The 18,327-nt window shown below is 42.8% G+C and overlaps 1 protein-coding gene across 5 annotated transcripts in view; it reads left to right on the top strand.

Moving 5' to 3' along the window:
- Positions 1-18,327, top strand: part of DENND5B (DENN domain containing 5B) — a 192,626-nt gene that overhangs the window by 165,351 nt on the left and 8,948 nt on the right. For all 5 annotated transcript variants that reach the window (XM_054034587.1, XM_054034606.1, XM_054034614.1 and 2 more), the window contains 5 exons: positions 4,037-4,165; positions 5,141-5,262; positions 8,587-8,732; positions 11,916-12,034; positions 17,459-17,646. In XM_054034587.1, coding sequence (XP_053890562.1) covers positions 4,037-4,165; positions 5,141-5,262; positions 8,587-8,732; positions 11,916-12,034; positions 17,459-17,646 — 704 coding nt within the window. The remainder of the gene's footprint in view (positions 1-4,036; positions 4,166-5,140; positions 5,263-8,586; positions 8,733-11,915; positions 12,035-17,458; positions 17,647-18,327) is intronic.

Below are 18,327 nucleotides of genomic sequence, written 5' to 3' on the forward strand. Positions count from 1 at the left end.
CTAAAGTCTGGATGATAAATTTAATCTAACGTACATAACCCTTCGGCATGCTTTCCTCCCACCGTAAGGGAGGTGTGTAGATGTGATGAATGGCTTAACTACACACAAAGGTTTATGCTGACATCAAAAGGATGGATAATTGTTGAAGTGCTACTGAATGTCATGTGGCACTAAGGGTTTGTCTTTACATACAGGGGTGCACTTCGGTGAAGACACTGCTATGCTGATGGGAGAGCTTCTCCCGTTGACACTGTTAATCCAACTCCCCAGGAGGCAGTAGCTATGTCAACAGGAGAAGCTCTGCCATCTACCTAGTTCTGCCTATACAGAGGGGATTGGTCAGTATAACTCCCATCACTCGGGTGTGGATTTTTCACACCACTGAGCAACATAGTCATACCGATAGAGGTCTGTAGTGTAGCCCTGGCCTAAGTCTACTAATGGGAAATAGATTTAAGCAGTGCCCTAAGTATTGCCTGTTTTGGTAGTTATACAGTTATGTAAACACCTTACAATGATTCAGCCTCGCTTTCTATCACTTTTAACAAGGTGATGGTTATTGCACATGTCCAATATTGTGCCCACTGCCTCCCTGGCACAAAGTTGTGCTTTAAACAGAATAGGGAGACAAAAGCAAAAAGCAAATTTCAAATGTATTTCGCTTTACAAAAAACCTGTACACCATTCTTGCCTGATATATAGAACATGGTCTAAGTATGTGGTAGGGGTGGTCTCTAAAGGATAGGCTGCTGGATTGAGAGTCAGGAACTGTGGTCTCTTTTTCCCAGCTCTGCCGCTGCCCTGCTGTGATACCTTGGGCAAGTCTCTTCACCTCTGTTCGCCCCTCTATCCCTTCCCACCCTTTCTTTTGTCTGCTTAGACTGTAAGTTCTTCAAGGGAAGGAGTCTCTCACTGCGTAAAAAAACAAGGAGTCTGGTGGCACCTTAAAGACTAACAGATTTATTTGGGCATAAGCTTTCGTGAGTAAAAACCTCACTTCTTCGGATGCATACAGCGCCTAGCCCACTATAAGACCCCATCTGAGTTGGGGGGTATAGGCTGTACCACTACCAAATTTATAGTAAACCAAAATTAGTGTAAAAGGGTAGCTTTTGTTTCTGAAATGTTACTGAATAGGTTAGAAGCCATTACCAATATCTCCACAATAAATCTTCTGTTCAGTGTTCTTCTGACAATAATGGGAATAAGTATTTATGCTGGGCAATGCCATACATATACCCCTGATTTTAACTGATTTTAATAAATTGTAAGAGCTAGTCAGATTCCCACAGGTGCAAATGAAATAAATTGGCAGCAAAGTCCACGAATGTTCTGTTTTACTTATTACAGTTTGCTTTTGTTAACACCGATTTTGATTACTGAGCCTTTTTATATTTTAGGTAGGCTGTATGTTTTTCAAGTGTGCAATCTATGCAAATCCCTGAGCAGATGTCTGGTTCTGTATCAGAAACAGACAGCTATGAGGTACACAAGGAAAATAAATTAAGGTTTAGGTACATCTCTATTTGAATTTTCTCTTAGGAAAAAAATGTATTCTATTTAGTGTTTCATATTAGAGGCAATTTAAAGTGAGCACTGAAAACAAAACAAAAGATTCTGTGCTTTGATCTTCTCATCTCAAAGGACTTTAAATAACAGCAGTGTGCGCCTCAACATGCTGTGGAGGAGTAATGTGTGCATCCTATTTCTCAAGGACTTCTGATTACATGCCCAGTTATCCGTGTTGGAAGTACTAACTGCTAGCTGTCAGTCTGATCCAAGGAAGGGGTTTGCTTCACACGGTGCTTACTAGTTCCAGAACAGGGTTCTCTGCAGTGATTCAATTGATACAAGTCAGTGTTGAAAGAGGGAAGCCGTGAATGTGGTAATAAAAGGACAAGAACATATATGTAACTGTAGTTCACTTTTGCAGACAGGCGGGGAGTTATAATTAATCAGACTGTAAAAACTTAGTACATTTAGACTTGGTCTATGCTAGTAACTTATGCTGGTATAAATACATTGCTCAGGGGTAGAAAATCCACACCCCTGAGTGATGCAGTTACACCAACCTAACTCTTGCTGTAGACAGTGCTATGTTGACAGGAGGGATTCACCAGCCAACATAGGTACCATCTCTTGGGGGAGATGGAGTACCTATGCCGATGAGAGAAGCCATCCCCTTGGTGTAGGTAGCGTTTTCACTAAGCAGCCTCTGCAGCCTTCTCTGTTTAGACAGGCCCTTAATCTTGTCCCTCTTTAGACCTGTTCACATTTCATAACATGATATTGGGAAATTTTCTTTAATAAAAAAAATAGATAAATAAATAAAAAAAAATTAAAAAGGTTTCAGCTTATTGGGTTTTGCAGTCACACGGCATTATTTTTTGTTTGTGTTGTGGCAGCACCTACAAGCCCCAGCCCTATTATGCTAGACATTGTACAAACATAACACAGTCCCTTCCCTGAAGAGCTTACAACCCTGATTTGGGGGACGGGGGGACTGCAGGGGCAGAATACAAGGTAATAATGAAACTATAATAGTCAGCATAATAAGCAGCAGTTGCAGCACAACTTCATCAAACAATTTTTTTGGAGTAAATGTCACATTTCCTAACATGGGACATTTTGTAGAGCACATGGGGCCTTCAAGGATGTTATGTGAGTTAGAAAGCAGGTGTTAACAAAGCTCACTTCAGTCATGGTGGAAGCTTAGAGACTTACACAAAGGGATGGAACATTGTGAATTGCCTGTGCACTTAACATGCAAATTGAGTGAAAATTAACAAGTTTGCAGCCACTTTTTCCATGCACTGAAAAACATTATTCATTTTTCCTTGTAGTTATTTTTTTTTTTTTAAAGGCAACAATCTGCCATGCCAGTCTTTTTCTGTTCTAAAGCTGCATGTATTGTAAGATTTGCAGCCTCTAGTATTCTTTCCAAGTTGGAACATGGGAAGTTTTTTTTAAAAAACTGTTCAGAATAGCTCTGCTTTCTTACAAACAGACATGTGGAAAACCTACTGGGCTTTACTGTTACTTACACAAGGCCCTTTTTATACTTCTCTGGAAGTGTGAAGGGGTATTGGTGTAAATATCTGAGGGAAAACTAGCATTTTAGATACCAACTGCACTGGTGAAAACTATTTTTGTCTGAAGACTCCATTATAACACAATAGTCTCCTGGCAAGGTTAACACGGGTAAAGTCTAACAGCATATGTAGGTCCGAGTCATGTGTTCAGTGCTCCTGGAACACGTCAAATCTCTGTTGGCTTTGTCTACTGTAGGCCTCTTTCTTAAATTTCCCATCATTGCCACCACCAGTGATAGCTACAATGGGACTGTCAGTGGCAACTGGCATTTTAACCACTGTTCAACTAGACCTGTTTTTAGACTATATCATAGTTTAGGAGTTCAGATGGTAGCTCCCGAAACATACCATATTTGTTAATGCTGTCAAGGGAGCTGCTGTTGCATAACTGGGTTTCCCAACGTGACTGTATTTCTTTTTTGAAGTGTATTATTACCTTAGTCTGTATGCTATAGATTAGTGGTAGCCAGAACAGTGTTCAAACATTTCTTCTTCCTTCCCCCCCCCCACTCCCCCACCAGCAAGGTGCTAACTACATTCCTCTGGTCAATGCAGATACGGCCAATGCACAGTATAAACAATTCTAAGTGGCTTTGCAAAACTGTACTATAGACTTTCTAATAGGTTTTTTAAGTTTTTTAAAATCTTTTCTTAACAAGGTTTGGCCCTGTCTCTGTGCTAGCTTTCAAAGACAGTTTTAAAAACAGCTTTTTTTAATATTTGCTGACAGCCGTGTGAGCTCTGTATTACTTAGTTCTGGTAAGACTTTTCTAATTTGGGGGGCGGGGTGTGGGAAATGCGTTTTTGCGTATCTTGCAAGCAGTTTTAATTTCCAGGGATTTTTTCAAATTAAATTCAAGTTTTGCACCATATTTGATGCTGCCATTTTAAATGGGCAGGAATTTGTGATTTATTTTATTAATTTTTTTCCCCCCCCGTTGCAGGCATATTCAGAACATGAGTGAGATAAAGACTGATGTGGGTCGAGCTCGAGCATGGATAAGGTTGTCTCTTGAAAAGAAGCTTTTGTCTCAGCACCTAAAGCAGCTTCTCTCTAACCAAGCACTCGCTAAGTAAGGGTAACTTATTGTTCTTAAAGCTTCCTTATCACAGTATCCTGATTAGGGTTCCAAGGTTGCCTTATGAACTAAGCCTTATGAAAAGCTATCTGCCTCTGCAGCTGGTCTGGGACTGGAGCTAGCTAGTACCAATCAGAGAGAGGGTGTTTCCTACATGGGTCTGGGACAGGCTATTACTTGACACCCTCTATCAAGACCCTGTCAATTTTTGGATTGCTGAGGACCAAATATCTCCCAAAACTAGAAGGTTGAAAGGGAGCCACACAGCACCACTTGCAGACCCTGAGCAGAGAAACACAATCAGAGTACACAGTGAGAAGATTAGGACATCACACACTTCCCACTCCACAGAAGGGATGGTCTGAGGAAAGCCTGAAGGATGAGAGGCTCAGATGGGTGGCTGTACCTTTGAATAGAATTAGTTCATGTCCATTGATCTTAGCAGACTTGGGCTAAGGTGAGCTGAGGTCTTAGCTATTTGGTCTTGGTTGGAAACAAATTACCCCAGTGGATTTACAAATGCTGACATGTCAGACTTCACACACATGTCAATTTACAGTCAGTGGTTGAACTAGTTTGAAATGGGAAGGGAAGAGCTCTGGGTGTCAGCTGCAAAGGGGGTGGAATCCCCTTTGCCCCCCCCCCCTTATTAACCCTTCATACAGCGTATAGACAATATGTATAAAAATTGGAATTGGTGCACATCACCATTGGAAGTATCTGCCTTTGTATAGGAATTTATTTATTGGTATTAAATACGTAAGGTTAGAGCTTTAGCTGGTTTAAATCAACATAGCTGCACTGACTTCAATGGATTTCTGCCAGATCACACCAATGGCAGATCTGGCCCAAAATACTTTCTATATATGTAGGTTAGCCCTTAGTTTGGTGTTCTGGGGGTTCACAGACCTTTTAATGTTGGTTTAGTGTCTGTTTTTAAAGAGACAGCAATATTTTTGTTTCTCACAGGAAACTTTATAAGCGTTATGCTTTCCTACGCTGTGAAGAAGAACGAGAGCAGTTCCTCTATCACCTTCTTTCGCTCAATGCTGTGGATTACTTCTGCTTCACAAGTGTCTTCACCACAATCAGTGAGTTGGAGACTCAAACTTTGTCTTGAATGAAAAAAGTCACTGTCATGGTGACAGAGGAGTGATCCTGAGACAACACTTTGCGGCATGATCAGTGTATCTGGGCTCTTACCAAGAAGCCTGCAGTCATGGCTACTGAGATCAGCACCTCTGGGTGTTGCTTTGGGTAACCAGCTAAGTGTAAGATCACTTGTGAGTGCTTTGGATAACAGAATTGGATCGTGGAGGAGAGTAGCATTCAGATAATATTCTAGCATTTAAGTGTCCTAGTACAATTTCTATTTTGCCCTTCAGAATTGTGTAGCCCTTAATCTTCTTTTTTTAACCCAGAAAAGTCCTCCACATCTCAAGGCTCCCCCATATTTCTCCACTATATGTACACCATCCTTGTAGCCTCTGAGAAACAGATAGGACTCCTTGGGGCATGTTAAGAGCACGCTTTGAAGGATGAGGCACTTCGTGTCTCTTTGTGTACACTATGTGTTGTTGCCCCTTTTGACCCAAGCAGCTAATTGAAGTTTGGGGCTTTGGGGATGTTCCATTTGAAAGTAGAAATTGGAGAGATTCAGGTATTTCTTCCATGCAGTTTTGGTTACTTATGAGGAGTGTTCGAAGTCATGTGTCTCTGAATGAAGGAGGAGACAAGAACAGAAGGAATGTTTTCTTAGCTTACAGCCCCCAAGACTCTGTAGCCAACGCCAGACCCAAAAGTTCTCTAGCTTTTTGCAGGGTCATGCTGTGCTTAAAGGCTCCTGCTTGGCTTTTCTTGCCAGTTTTCTTCTGCTTCTCCCTTTGTTTTTGTCTGTCGCCTTGGTTTCTGTGTGTTCTTTCTCACTCGCTCGAACACACCTACACAAATCATAGAATATCAGGGTTGGAAGGGACCTCAGGAGGTCATCTAGTCCAACCCCCTGCTCAAAGCAGGACCAATCCCCAGACAGATTTTTACCCCAGTTCCCTAACTTTGAACTCACAACCCTGGGTTTAGCAGGCCAATGCTCAAACCACTGAGCTATCCCACTCAGCCCAAAAACTCCTGGGTGGGTTCACACACACACACCTTTTGTCTTAAGTGGGGCTTAAGCATAGGCACTGAGTTTTATTTTTCCCTGGGTTTGCTCAGCCCCCACTCTGCCCCCTCCCCGAAACTCCACCTCATCTCTGCCCCTTCCCTGAGTCCCTGTCCTCACCTTGCCTCTTCCCTCTCCCCCAAGGCCCTGCCCTCACTCCGCCTCTTCCTGCTCTTGTTTCAACCTGTCCCTTGAGGCCCTGCCCGCCTGCCACTCGCTGCTCTCCGCCCTCCCCCAAGTGCCTCCCCCAGTCACCAAACAGCTGATCGGCAGTAGCTGCTGATGAGCTCTGGCTGGTGGGTGCCAAGTACTGTTTTTCTTCTGTGGGTGCCCCGGAGCACCCACAGAGTCTGCACCTATGGGCTTACGTTTATAGTTAGGTTAACTGAAGGGTGAGTTCACACCTGTCAGCCACATGGACTTTTAACCCACCAAGCTGTTTCAACATTTTCATTGACATGGACTGCATGTGCAGTTGTGCAGCACCTCTGCAGGCCACGTACAGAATCAAAATGGCATCCTCTGCATAGTGTGACCTCGCATGCATTTTATGTGCAAGGTCACTCTGTGTGGTGGAAGCTATTTTGTAGAGCATGTCTGCTTTGGGGGCCAATGGAATTGTCCCTTTGGCCACCAGTGTGACCAGTACCCTTCCCCTTCTCTTTCCTTATCCCTCCCCACATGACTGAAAGGCTTGTTTCCCCTCTTCTTCCTCCTCTCCTATATACTCAAGGAGTGACAATGGGCCAAAGCCTAGACATGAACTTGTTTTCCCCTCCCTAACAGTGGGGAGTGCTACCATTAGGTCTCTTTATTTTCACATCCTTTATTTCTTTAGAAGCTAAAGTAAAGTGAGTCTTTGATGACTAGGTAAAGTTTGGGCTTATCTTTTAACTTTTCCTCTTCTTAAGCTTTCATTAAGGAAATGAGTGATTACAAGAGTGCAGTGTCCATGGAGGTTTTACTGTATCTTGTTTTCTGGACCATCAGGGTTGGCAACTTACTCCTCTGGGACGCAAGAGTGAATTTGTGGCATTGTGTGTACAATATTGAGATGATGCATGCACCAGTAAAAAGGGATGATTTCCTTAATCAAAGGAAATGGCAGGTTTGCAAAACATCAGGAAAGCAACTCTTGCAGTACAGACGAGTGTGATTCCACTCTGTCCAGTGCAAGTTGGGACGAGTGGCCAGCCCTGTTTTTCTCACTCAACTATGCATTAAGCATCAAGCCCTACTGAGATTCCCATATATTTTAAGTGGTGCTGAGAGAAGTGTGTCCACTGAGAGTCTGCTTCATAATATTTCCACTCAGCTAGAGGATGAAAGCTCCAAATCTGTCTTCAGTCTGACAACCTCATATTAGCAGCTTTGCCAGTATTCTGATACGTAGGGGTATAATGATGTATTCGAATTATAATGTTCCACTTTTAAAATGGAGATGGGATGAAGCAGGCATTTTCTGAAGTCCTTTATTGCTTTGAACTGCAAGGTGAATGCTCCTAGTTTTCATTGTGGTACAACAGCAACACCTGGTGGTTATTCAGATCAATCTCAAATATATTGTTTATGCACAAGTAAGGGAATGCCTCCCCATCTCATTCTCTGATTTTAAATGTGGGAGACTATCTCAGTTTTATATTGGGGTCCATTTTCATAGTGTTTGACTTACTGGCTTATGCATCATGTTTGGCACATATAACCACTGAAAAATGTTGGCAGGTCTTCATTTGAGTATATTAACTCCAAATGTTGCAAGAGAACAGCAAAAAAACCCAAAGGACATTGTTTAAATTTGAAGGGCAAAATGCTCCTGGTCTCTTCTCAATGTGCAGATCTATGAGATCATTTTGTTTGCAATGGCAGAGACTTAAGGAACTGGTACTTGAAGCTGCTCTTATGGACAAGTAATAATTGGTGCCTGTGTTGAAACCACCCAACAGCTGCTTTGCAGATCAGCTTTATTTTAACATAATTATTCTTTTTCTGTCTATAACTGAGCTATCTAGACTTGAAATGGTTTCATGACCTCTTTCTTTTATGCTCAGAGTATCTTTTTTCATAGTTGGTGCAAATACTGCATTCTGGATACTTTTAGAATTGTCTCATTTACCTTCGGTATTGAGAGAGATTTTTACTTGTAATGCTACTGAGATACAGCACAAGAGCAAAGTCCTAATTATACTATATTGTGTAAACTACGTTTTAAAAAATGCAGCTTTAATTCTGGTTTGTTTGTTTTTTCTCATTTTAGTGATTCCATACAGGACTGTGATAATCCCTATCAAAAAACTAAGCAATGCAATCACCACATCAAACCCATGGATTTGTGTTTCAGGAGAACTAGGAGATACAGGAGTAATGCAGATTCCTAAAAATCTTCTAGAAATGACATTTGAGGTGAGTGCACTCTTCTTTTTTCAGTAGTCAGTATTGAGCACTACCACCAGAACATTTATTTTGCTAGTTTTTATTTTGTGTTCAGAGCACAACTCTTTAAATAGCGTCTGAGTGTTCAAGGTCACTGTAGATTTTAAATGAAAAGCAGAAAGCTAGTGCTTTTAAAGTTACTGTCCTTACTGATGGACAGAACATGTCACTCTCCTGTCGGAACTTTTTCACTGGCTTTCCTTTACCCACCGTGTCTAATTTATACTTCTTGTCCTCATCTGAATAGCTCTGTACAACTCCTCTCAACCTACATCCCTCATGACATTTCTTACAGTTCCCTGCTTTCCCTTTGCTCTGCCAGTGACAACAGCCTCACTATGCCACTTGTACCCTCTCTTCCATCTTCGGGCTTGTCTCTCTGCTGCCCCAGATCTATTTGAGCTCCCCGTGCTGGACACTCAAGTCTGTTGTGGGGGATCAAAATGCTGAATCCCACATGCCCTTAGCCTGCTGGGGCAGGGCAAAGTTTAGGCAATGTGCATGGCAGGGGACTTCTAGGCATGTGCTTCAGTCGTACACCTTGTGTCTGACATTCCTCTTGTCAGTGGGGACTCCGCAGTCCAGTTTCCTAGGTCCTGAAACTAGTGCCATCTCCCCAAGCCTAACAGCAGCTCTTGTATGTTCCCCAGAATCTCACCAAAGGTGAAGGTCTGCTAGTTTACAGTTTACCTCTTCAGGGGTACACGACAGTGAACGCCGCTGCCGGCCCCCCCCCCCCCAAGTTCTTTTGGACTTGAGCAGAGTCACCTGGGGTGTCTAGAATCCTTTCCCTGGAGTTCATGAGTCTTTCCAGCCCATCTGGCTTTCCCTGACCATGGTTAGGCCACAGTTAAACCAACCCCCCTGCTAAGAAAGCCTGCTCATCTCTTCCACACTCCTGCCAAAGCTTCCTGTCCCTCCAAAAGCCTTCCCCCTTTTGCCTTCCGAGAGTCCTTTTTAAATCCTTGCTCTCTCCCTTTGTTCTGTTTGGGGATTTTCCACACACTCCACTTCCCCTTTCTTGAAGACAAGTTGGAGAAAGTGCATTAAATCCAGAGCACAGTCATTACAGTTAATGACTCTTCTTTGTCCCTGGTCTGGTAAGTATGTGCTGCAACCCATGTCAGCAAGCAGTGCATTCCGCAGCCACGTTAGGGTACTTCTACACTGCAGCTGGAGGAGTTGCAGTTCAGGTAGCTCTGGCCCAAGTGGCAGCTTGGGCTAACTGCCCAAGTACAATCCCTTCTGATACCCTAGGTGTGTACTCAGGCAGCTAGCCCATGCCACTGCTGCTACACTGCTGTTTGTAGTATACTGACTCACTCAAAGCCAGTGTGTGTACATCTCCCCGAGCTGGAAATTACATCTCCTGGTACAGTGCAGACATACCCATAGAAACATTCTCTGATCCAACAATTTCATAACTTCATAGCATCAGACATAATTAATATCTTGATTTCATCAATCAATTGACAATTATGGACTGATAAAAACATTGCATTTGGTACCAAAATGAAAATTTATCATACCGGCCTACTAACATTATTACTCAGTTCTGGAAGCAGCTGCATTGAATGAAACAAACATCAGAAGGCTGGAGGCAGTAGAAATGGAAGATTGAAGGTGTGAAGTGGAATGATTTTTTTAAGACCAGCTATGTTAAAAAGAGAGTAGAATGTGAAATGAGGATACTGGATTGACTCCAGCAACAAGATTTATGATGGTGGGGACACTGCAAAAGACAGACGAATGATAGGATGCCAAAGAAAATAATGCAACCACAATCAAGGTCAGTCTGACCTAGAGGCCAACCACTGACTAAATATTGAGGGCTTGTCTACACTTATGCAGGGATTAATGAGCAGCGATTGATACATCCACAGTCGATTTAGCGGGTCAAGTGAAGACCTGCTAAATCAATTGCAGATCCCTCCACCGCCGACTCCTGTACTCCACCAGATCGAGAAGAGTAGAGGGAGTTTACGGGAGAGCGTCTCCCGTCAACTGCGTAGTGTGAACCCTGTGGTAAGTAGATCTAAGCTACACCAATTTGAGTTACGCTATTCACATAACAAATTGTGTAGCTTAGATGGAATTTCCCCTGTAGTGTAGACAAGGCCTGAGAGATCCTACGTGGGGACATGACCAGACTAGGCTTAATGGAGGAACAGGCCCTGGACAGGAATGAATGGTGATGTAGTACTTTGTCTTGTGTCAGCAAAGATCTCTGGAATGAAAGACACGGATCATCCCTCCGTAAACACAATGATCTCCCAGTATGCCAGACCTTTTATCCCTCATCACTCAGATCCCTTGTAAAGACCCCACCTCTTCTGCAATGCTCACAAATGCTTGTCCACATTGGCTATAAGACACTTAGATGAATAATGTATTTAACAGGGGAAGTCTCTACGTTAACATCTAAAGCACTAAAGAGTTCAGTGGGATTACTTGTGGGTGTAAAGATACTCTCATGTATAAATGTTTGCAGGTTTGGGACCTTAGATTGTAACCTCTTTCGGAGAGGGACCTGCCCTTTATATGTTGTGTGTATGTATATAGCATCTAACAAAATGGTGCCCAGTCTTCATTGGGGCCTCTGGTCATTACTGTTATGTAAATATTAAATAACATTGCTCTGGACGTTGCAGTATCGTTTTCTACTTGTCTGTCTTTTTGTGATCATAAGCTTCTCAGGGTGGGTACTTTGTCTTATGAAGAACTGAGCACATTGGCATTTAATGATAATGACTAGTTTCCTGCCACAGAATGATTCCTTATTCAGCTTCTCAAAAATATCTTGTAATTTTGAACATATTGAAAACAAATTTCATAAATAAAAACAGCTTTCTTGCCTGTTTAGCTAAAAACAAAGTGGTTAACATGACTCATAATTATGTATCGTAAGCTCTCACTGCAAAGAATATACATCTATTAATGGGCTATACATTTTTGAGGTCCTAACTGAATAAAATAGGAACAAAGAAACCTCAATTATGCTGTTTTTAGCTGCATTTGCTTAATTAAGAATCCATGCTTCACTATTTTGTTTAACTTCATTTGCTTTATGAACTATACTATTGTGGGCCATCTTTCTATAAAATGAATAAAATCTGTGGTGGTTTTTTTGTTCTGTTTTTTTTTCATTTGCAGTGCCAGAATTTAGGAAAGCTAACAACTGTTCAGATTGGTCATGACAACTCAGGATTATTAGCCAAGTGGCTGGTAGATTGCGTCATGGTGAGAAGTGAAATTACAGGACACACATACAAGTAAGCAACAAGTTTCAAAGTTTCTAACTTTCTAAATCTGAAATCCCTGCCTGATCGACAAAACACTAGAGATCTCTGGTGTCCTTTTTGGGTCTGCTGAACTATGATGCAGACAGGCGACTCAATTTAGGTTTTAGAGATGGAATCTAGGTTTCAGAAACTACAATTGAAGCTGAAGAATCTGATTAGAAATACATGGGGAGGCTTGAAAGTATGAGATTTTATTAGTCTGCTGAGACAGGACAGACTGCATAATTTTAAAGTGCTTATCACCATTGCCTCTAATAGCCAAATTGATGGGCTTATGTCTGTCCAGCACAGCTGTATATAAATAAATTCCATTTTTCTTCCCAAAAGCTTGAATGGCAGTTTTATTTTAGGTAAATCTTCGTAATGGAAGTATGAACAATTGGTTTTAAAAAGCCATTAAATGTCAGAATACTTGAACAAGAATACAGAAGTATAGCTTTCAAGAAAATGAGTTCTTCAAATGGCTGCAGATGTGCATACCACTCTAGTGTGCATGTACTCAGTGTACCGAAACCAGAGAACTTGCTTAGGAGTGCCCATCGGGGAGTCGCTCATGCCTCCATGGCTATATGAGCTGGCACCTCCCGAAACCAGGTCCTTCTCTCTGTCCACAGCTTGATTTGGAGCATTCAGTGTGGTGTCTCACCCCACGTTCTTTGTCACAGTGGTTTTATTTATTTATTTATTTATTCTGTAAATAGTTAAGTTGAGTAGTACCTTAAGATTTAATTTAGCTTAGGATATTTAGTAGCGTTTTAGCCCAGGGTGATGCCTTCTCTGGGTTCTAAACATTGTCCATCATGTGGTGGTGCTATCCCCACTAGTGACACCCCCCCAACCCGAAGTTCATTGTGCCTTGGTGAAGGGCACCCTACTTAAGGCTTCTCTACCAATAAGTTGTTTAAGAAGAGAACACAGATTTGTGTTTGAAGGCAGTGCCTTTATGGAGAAAGCCATGAGTCTCACTTCAGCTCTGGGGACTGCTGCAGATCATCAGGTCCTCCAGAGAGTGCCTAAGCTAGAATGGACAGGAGCTCCATGTCCAGACTTGGATTATTCACACAGCAAAAAGAGGGATCGTTCGTTCTCCTTCCTCTGCTACCCTGAGGAAAATGGACTGGGGCAGCTCCAGTGTTCAGAGAGATTTATCCTCCTTGTCTAGGAGGAGTGCAGACTGACATCCTGAGTCTTTTGGGATGTGGATAAAGCTGGGCCTTCAACCCACTCTCCAGTGCCAGTGGCTGATCAACCAGACTGTACCATTGACTCCGGTACCACTCTGGGGGCATCTGCTCAGACCGGCACTGATGATGGTGGTGTCCACACAGACACTCTTCACACCACTGATGTATCAGGCAGCAGCAAACTTGCTATGCCTGTCTGTTCCTGACTCACCACTTAAGAACACTTGACTTTAGTGGCTTCATCTTCGGTGTCCTCTGCATTTCCTGGATTGATGGCTGACTTATTGTCTGCACCTCCTCATATCCAGGGCCCTGAATTATAGTCTGCTTCCTGTATAGTAGCTAGGGGACTGCTGGCACAGAGATGCTATCTTCAGTACTGATGACCGTTCCAGAACAGTGTACATCTGCAGGTCCAGTACCCACTTCACTTTCAGTACCAACTGTCCGGTTCAGTACCAAGTGTGATGCCTTTACCAGTACTCAAATTGCTTTTGACTGTACCACCATTGGTGCCAATGAGGCTGTTGTGTTGGACTGCAGATGATGTGGGCCATTTATTGGTCCCATCTGGAGTGGTTCCTACATTACTGCCAGCTGCTTGGAAGTGTCTTCAAGATTAAATGCTGAAGCCTCTTCCTCTCCTTTGCCTTCTTGATACAGCTATCCAAGATAGAGACCTCCTGGGGGTCACCGTCGGTATCATGATCAGTACTGCTCCCACAATCGGCTTCATGGCCTACCTCCTACTGGCCATCAATGCCACATCCACAGTGGCCTCCTTGGAATTCCTGGGAGGTTCCTCGTTTGGTGAGGTCCCAATTGTCCTCTCAGTCCAAGGCTAGATCACCTGTTCCTCTGGTAGTTTCTCCACATGGGCCAACTGTGCTTTAGCCACAGGCTGAGGAGCTGTCTCTGACTTGATGGAGTTGAACCCTTGGTACAGTCAAATGCATTGCCATGAGAGCAGTGGTTCTCAAACTTTTGTACTGGTGACCCCTTTCACATAGCAAGCCTCTGAGTGCAAACACGTCCCCCTCCCCCCCCCCCCCCCTGCTTATATATTAAAAACATTTTTTTAATATATTTAACACCATTATAAATGCCGGAGGCAAAGCAGGGTTTGGGGTGGAGGCTGACAAGTTGCAACCCCCCCCCCCCATGTAATAACCTCACGACCCCCTGAGGGGTACCGACCCCCAGTTTGAGAACCCCTGCACAAGAGATTCTGGTGGTTCCATTTCCCTTTTCTTCCTCTTCGCCAGACAATGCTACCATGCCTGAATCCTCATCTCTGGTACAAGAGGACTTTAAATACTATCAAGTCATCCTGAGATAAATGGCATCTCCATTGGATATTCAGGCTGTGTGTTCAAAAGAACCCATTAGTTAGTGGATGTTCTTCAATCCTCAGCTCCGAGGGAAGTGGCTCTCCCTATAAATGAAGCAATATTGGATCCTGCCAAATTTCTGGAATACCCCAGTGTCTATAACACCCATAGCTAAGCTTACTGACTAGATATTGTCACCATGGAAGGGTTTGAATATTTTCCATCCACCTCCTAATTCCCTGTGACTGTGACAAATCCGAGTACGACAAATCCGAGTAGGACAGAGGAGGTATAAATCTACTTCTAATCAGAGTCTAAACGTTAGATTGGGTGAGGATAAAAGTGTATTCAATTTCCTCGTTACAAATGCACATTGCCAACCTGCAAGCATTGTCTAAATGTGACTGTAAATTGGGACGCTATGTCCAAACTTACAGATAAATTACCAGAATCCTCCAGGGAAGAGTTTAAGGCATTGATTGCAGAGCCCTGTTTGGTGGCCACGATGTCTCTACAGTCAGCACTGGATGTGGCAGATGTTTCATCCAGACATATAGTTGCAGCTGTGATAAGGCCCTGATGGCTACAGAACTCCAGCATAGCTCCTGAAGTTCAGCAGGCCAAAGAGGACTTTAGCATTTGGTTAGTTTTTGTTTTCTGAGAAAACTGGCAACTTTATTTTAAGGACTCCCAAGCTACTTTACAGCCTTTGGGATTTACACAGGCCATCCCTCTCATCTCGCAGGTTATCCTCAAACTGAAGTTGAACCATGCAAAACTGATACTTATTGTGCCAGCTTGGCCAAAACAATATTTATTCTCCAACCTTCTCAATCTGTCCGACCTCCCAAATCTCTTCCTCTCCTTCTCGGCCTGCTGACTTAGCACGATAGCCATGTTATTCATCCCGTACTAAGCAATCTACGCCTCACAGTGTGGATGGTACGTGGCTAGATGAAGAGGAAGGGCAATGTTTGGAAAGAGTTAATAAAATCCCGCTTAAAGGTATAAAACCATCTACATATTTGGCTAAATAGAGGTTTCTTTGGTTTGGTCAGTATCTAAGGGAATTCAGTCTGTCAGCTCGTGTTCAGGACATTTTGGGATTATTTGTTACATTTGAAGTCCTTGGGTCTTTGAGGGTTCACTTGGCAATGATTTCATCATTCCATCCTCTGATCCAAGGAAAGTAGTTTACCCAAACTCCATAGTAGTAAGATTTCTAAAAGGTATTTTCTACCTGTGAAGGAAATGGTCTCTTTGTGGGACCTTAATACTGTGCTGGCCACCCTCTCCTATCCTTCGTTTGAGCTGACAGCAACCTCTTATTGTGTCTCCTCTCCCAAAAGATAGCCTTTCTTGGGTCTATAGCAGTCAGCGAGTTACAAGCCATTACGGGCAGAACCTCCGTATTCTCAGTTCTTCAAAGACAACGTTCTTAACACCACATCTGAAGTTTTTGTCCATGGTGATTTCACAGTTTCACCTTAACTAGCTTATTTACTTGTATATATTCTTTCCTAAGAAGCACTCAAATATAGATGAGCAGCATCTGCATGCGTTAGATGATGAGGCAGTGCTTGGTGTTCTTTCCGGAAAGGCCTAAGCCATTTCGTTCATCACCTTGAGTTTTTTTATCCCCTGTGAGGATTGGTGAAAGGTCAGCTTGTCTCCGCAGACAGTTTCCAGGTGGATAACTTCCTGTATTACCACAGCTTATGGAGTAGCTCAGACTGTGGCCCCATGGACATTATGGACTCATTTGACAAGAGCCTAAGTGATATCAGTTGTGGTTCTCGGTGTTGTTTCTCAGTGTGGCTCTCGGTGATATTACACATTTGAGGGCTACATGGTCTTCCATACATACTTTTACACCACCGCATCTGTCAGATGCAATCTTTGGGAAGGCAGTGCTGTGCTCATTGTTGAAGTAAACTCAGAGCTCTACCACCTACTGGAATTACTTGTGGGTCACCTGAATCCATGTCTTCCACCACCATGGTTGCCGACCTGGATTCAGGTGACTCACAAGCAAAGAAAATATAATTATTTACCTGTATTGTAACTGTTGTTTTTCAAGATGTGGGTGCAGACATGTATGCCACAACCCGCCTTCCTTCCGCTCAGCTTCAGCGTCTCCAGCATTGGAACCTGGGGCAAAGGAACTGAGTAGGGGGCAGGGTGGTGCTGTCGTTGCAGAGCCATGGGATGGTATATTGGGGTCAGAAGGTGTAAGTGCGCCCCAATGGATAATGCTGAACAAATTTTTCTGGCTTCATTGTGCTGGGTGCGTGCACACATGAGTGGAATACGTCTGCACCCCATCTCGAAGAAAAATAGTTACAGTATAGGTAAGTAACTGTTGTCTTTGGGTTTTTTAATCTGCAGTTGTGGCTATACATGCTTTCATTTTGTATATGTAGAAACCTAAAAGAGCCTTATCAAATACTTCTGTATAACACATTTCTGTCTTCTACTGTCTAGTGCTTTCATACAAGCTTGAAGGCTATTTCCTTTTGATTTGACAAATGTAGATGGTTTTTCTTTGTTTTTAATGGAGCTAAAGCTAACATTGCTGTCTTAATTACATTTTGCAGTCAAGAAACATGGATGGTTAGCACAGCTCTGATAATAGGGATGGCTTGTTGCACAATCAACAGAGATCTCTCTCTTTTTCCAAGACAGAATTTTTTTTCCGTTTCTTAGAAGTAGAGGGGTTTGGTTTTTTAAATGGCAGTTTTTGACTCTGGAGATTATTTTCCACCAGATAAGTGTTTAGGTGGGCCATAGTGGAGCCCTGAAATAGTTATGTCCCTAAACTTTGAATTTAAGTTAAAATGTTCAGCTAGTTCAAACTCTTCTGTTGGGTGGTACCACAGATTCCCATGTGGACGATGGCTGGGGAAGGGAGTTGATGATGGCAGTCTGGAGAGAATTCTTATTGGAGAACTGATAACTTCAACGTCGGATGAAGATCTTGGGAAGCAGTGCCGTACCCCCCCTCAACAGAAATCCCCAACCACAGCTCGCAGACTGAGTATCACCTCCCTTACAGGAAAAAATACAAGTAAGCCCCTGCCGTTTCCTGTGCTCACAGCTATAACATGGGGGTAGTGACTACTGGGAAATAAAATAATGTATTTTAGCCTTGTAGCATCTTTAACAGGATTGTAACCTCTAAAACTTAGGTCCAGTCTGAAGGAACAATGGTTTCTAACCATCACTGTGCTTCTAATTTGCTCTGTGACTTTGGGCAAATGACTTAATCTACCTGAATTTCCCCATCTGTCAAATGGGGATAAAACCTCTCACTCAGAGCACAAAGTTTTGATGCTTATTGTAAAGTGCTAAATACTAAGCATTTTATTTCAGTTACCAGTGTCTGTTTCTCTCCAGGCAAAACATAATCTAAAGAGCAACATGAATCCAGTGCTGCTTTCCATGAGTGTGGTTCCATGTCTGAGCATGAGTTCAGAGCATTTCCTGAAGGGTGGGGACTGCAAAGCTCAGGAATTCAATTGCCTTCCAACTCACATGAGGCATTACTTTTGACATGTGGAAGGCCATCCGTATTTTAAACAAAAACACTGAATTGTATTATGTTGAAAAATTGGCAAGCGTTTGGGGAAAAAAGCTCTGAGAATGATTCAGTGTGTTGAGTGGGAGATGAAAGAAGCTCTATCTATTTAGCTTATCAGAACAAATGTTAATAAATTACACAATGACATCCTGTAAATACCTACATGGG

The sequence above is a fragment of the Malaclemys terrapin genome, chromosome 1, assembly GCF_027887155.1.
Source record: "Malaclemys terrapin pileata isolate rMalTer1 chromosome 1, rMalTer1.hap1, whole genome shotgun sequence".
NCBI classification, from domain to species: Eukaryota; Metazoa; Chordata; order Testudines; family Emydidae; genus Malaclemys; species Malaclemys terrapin.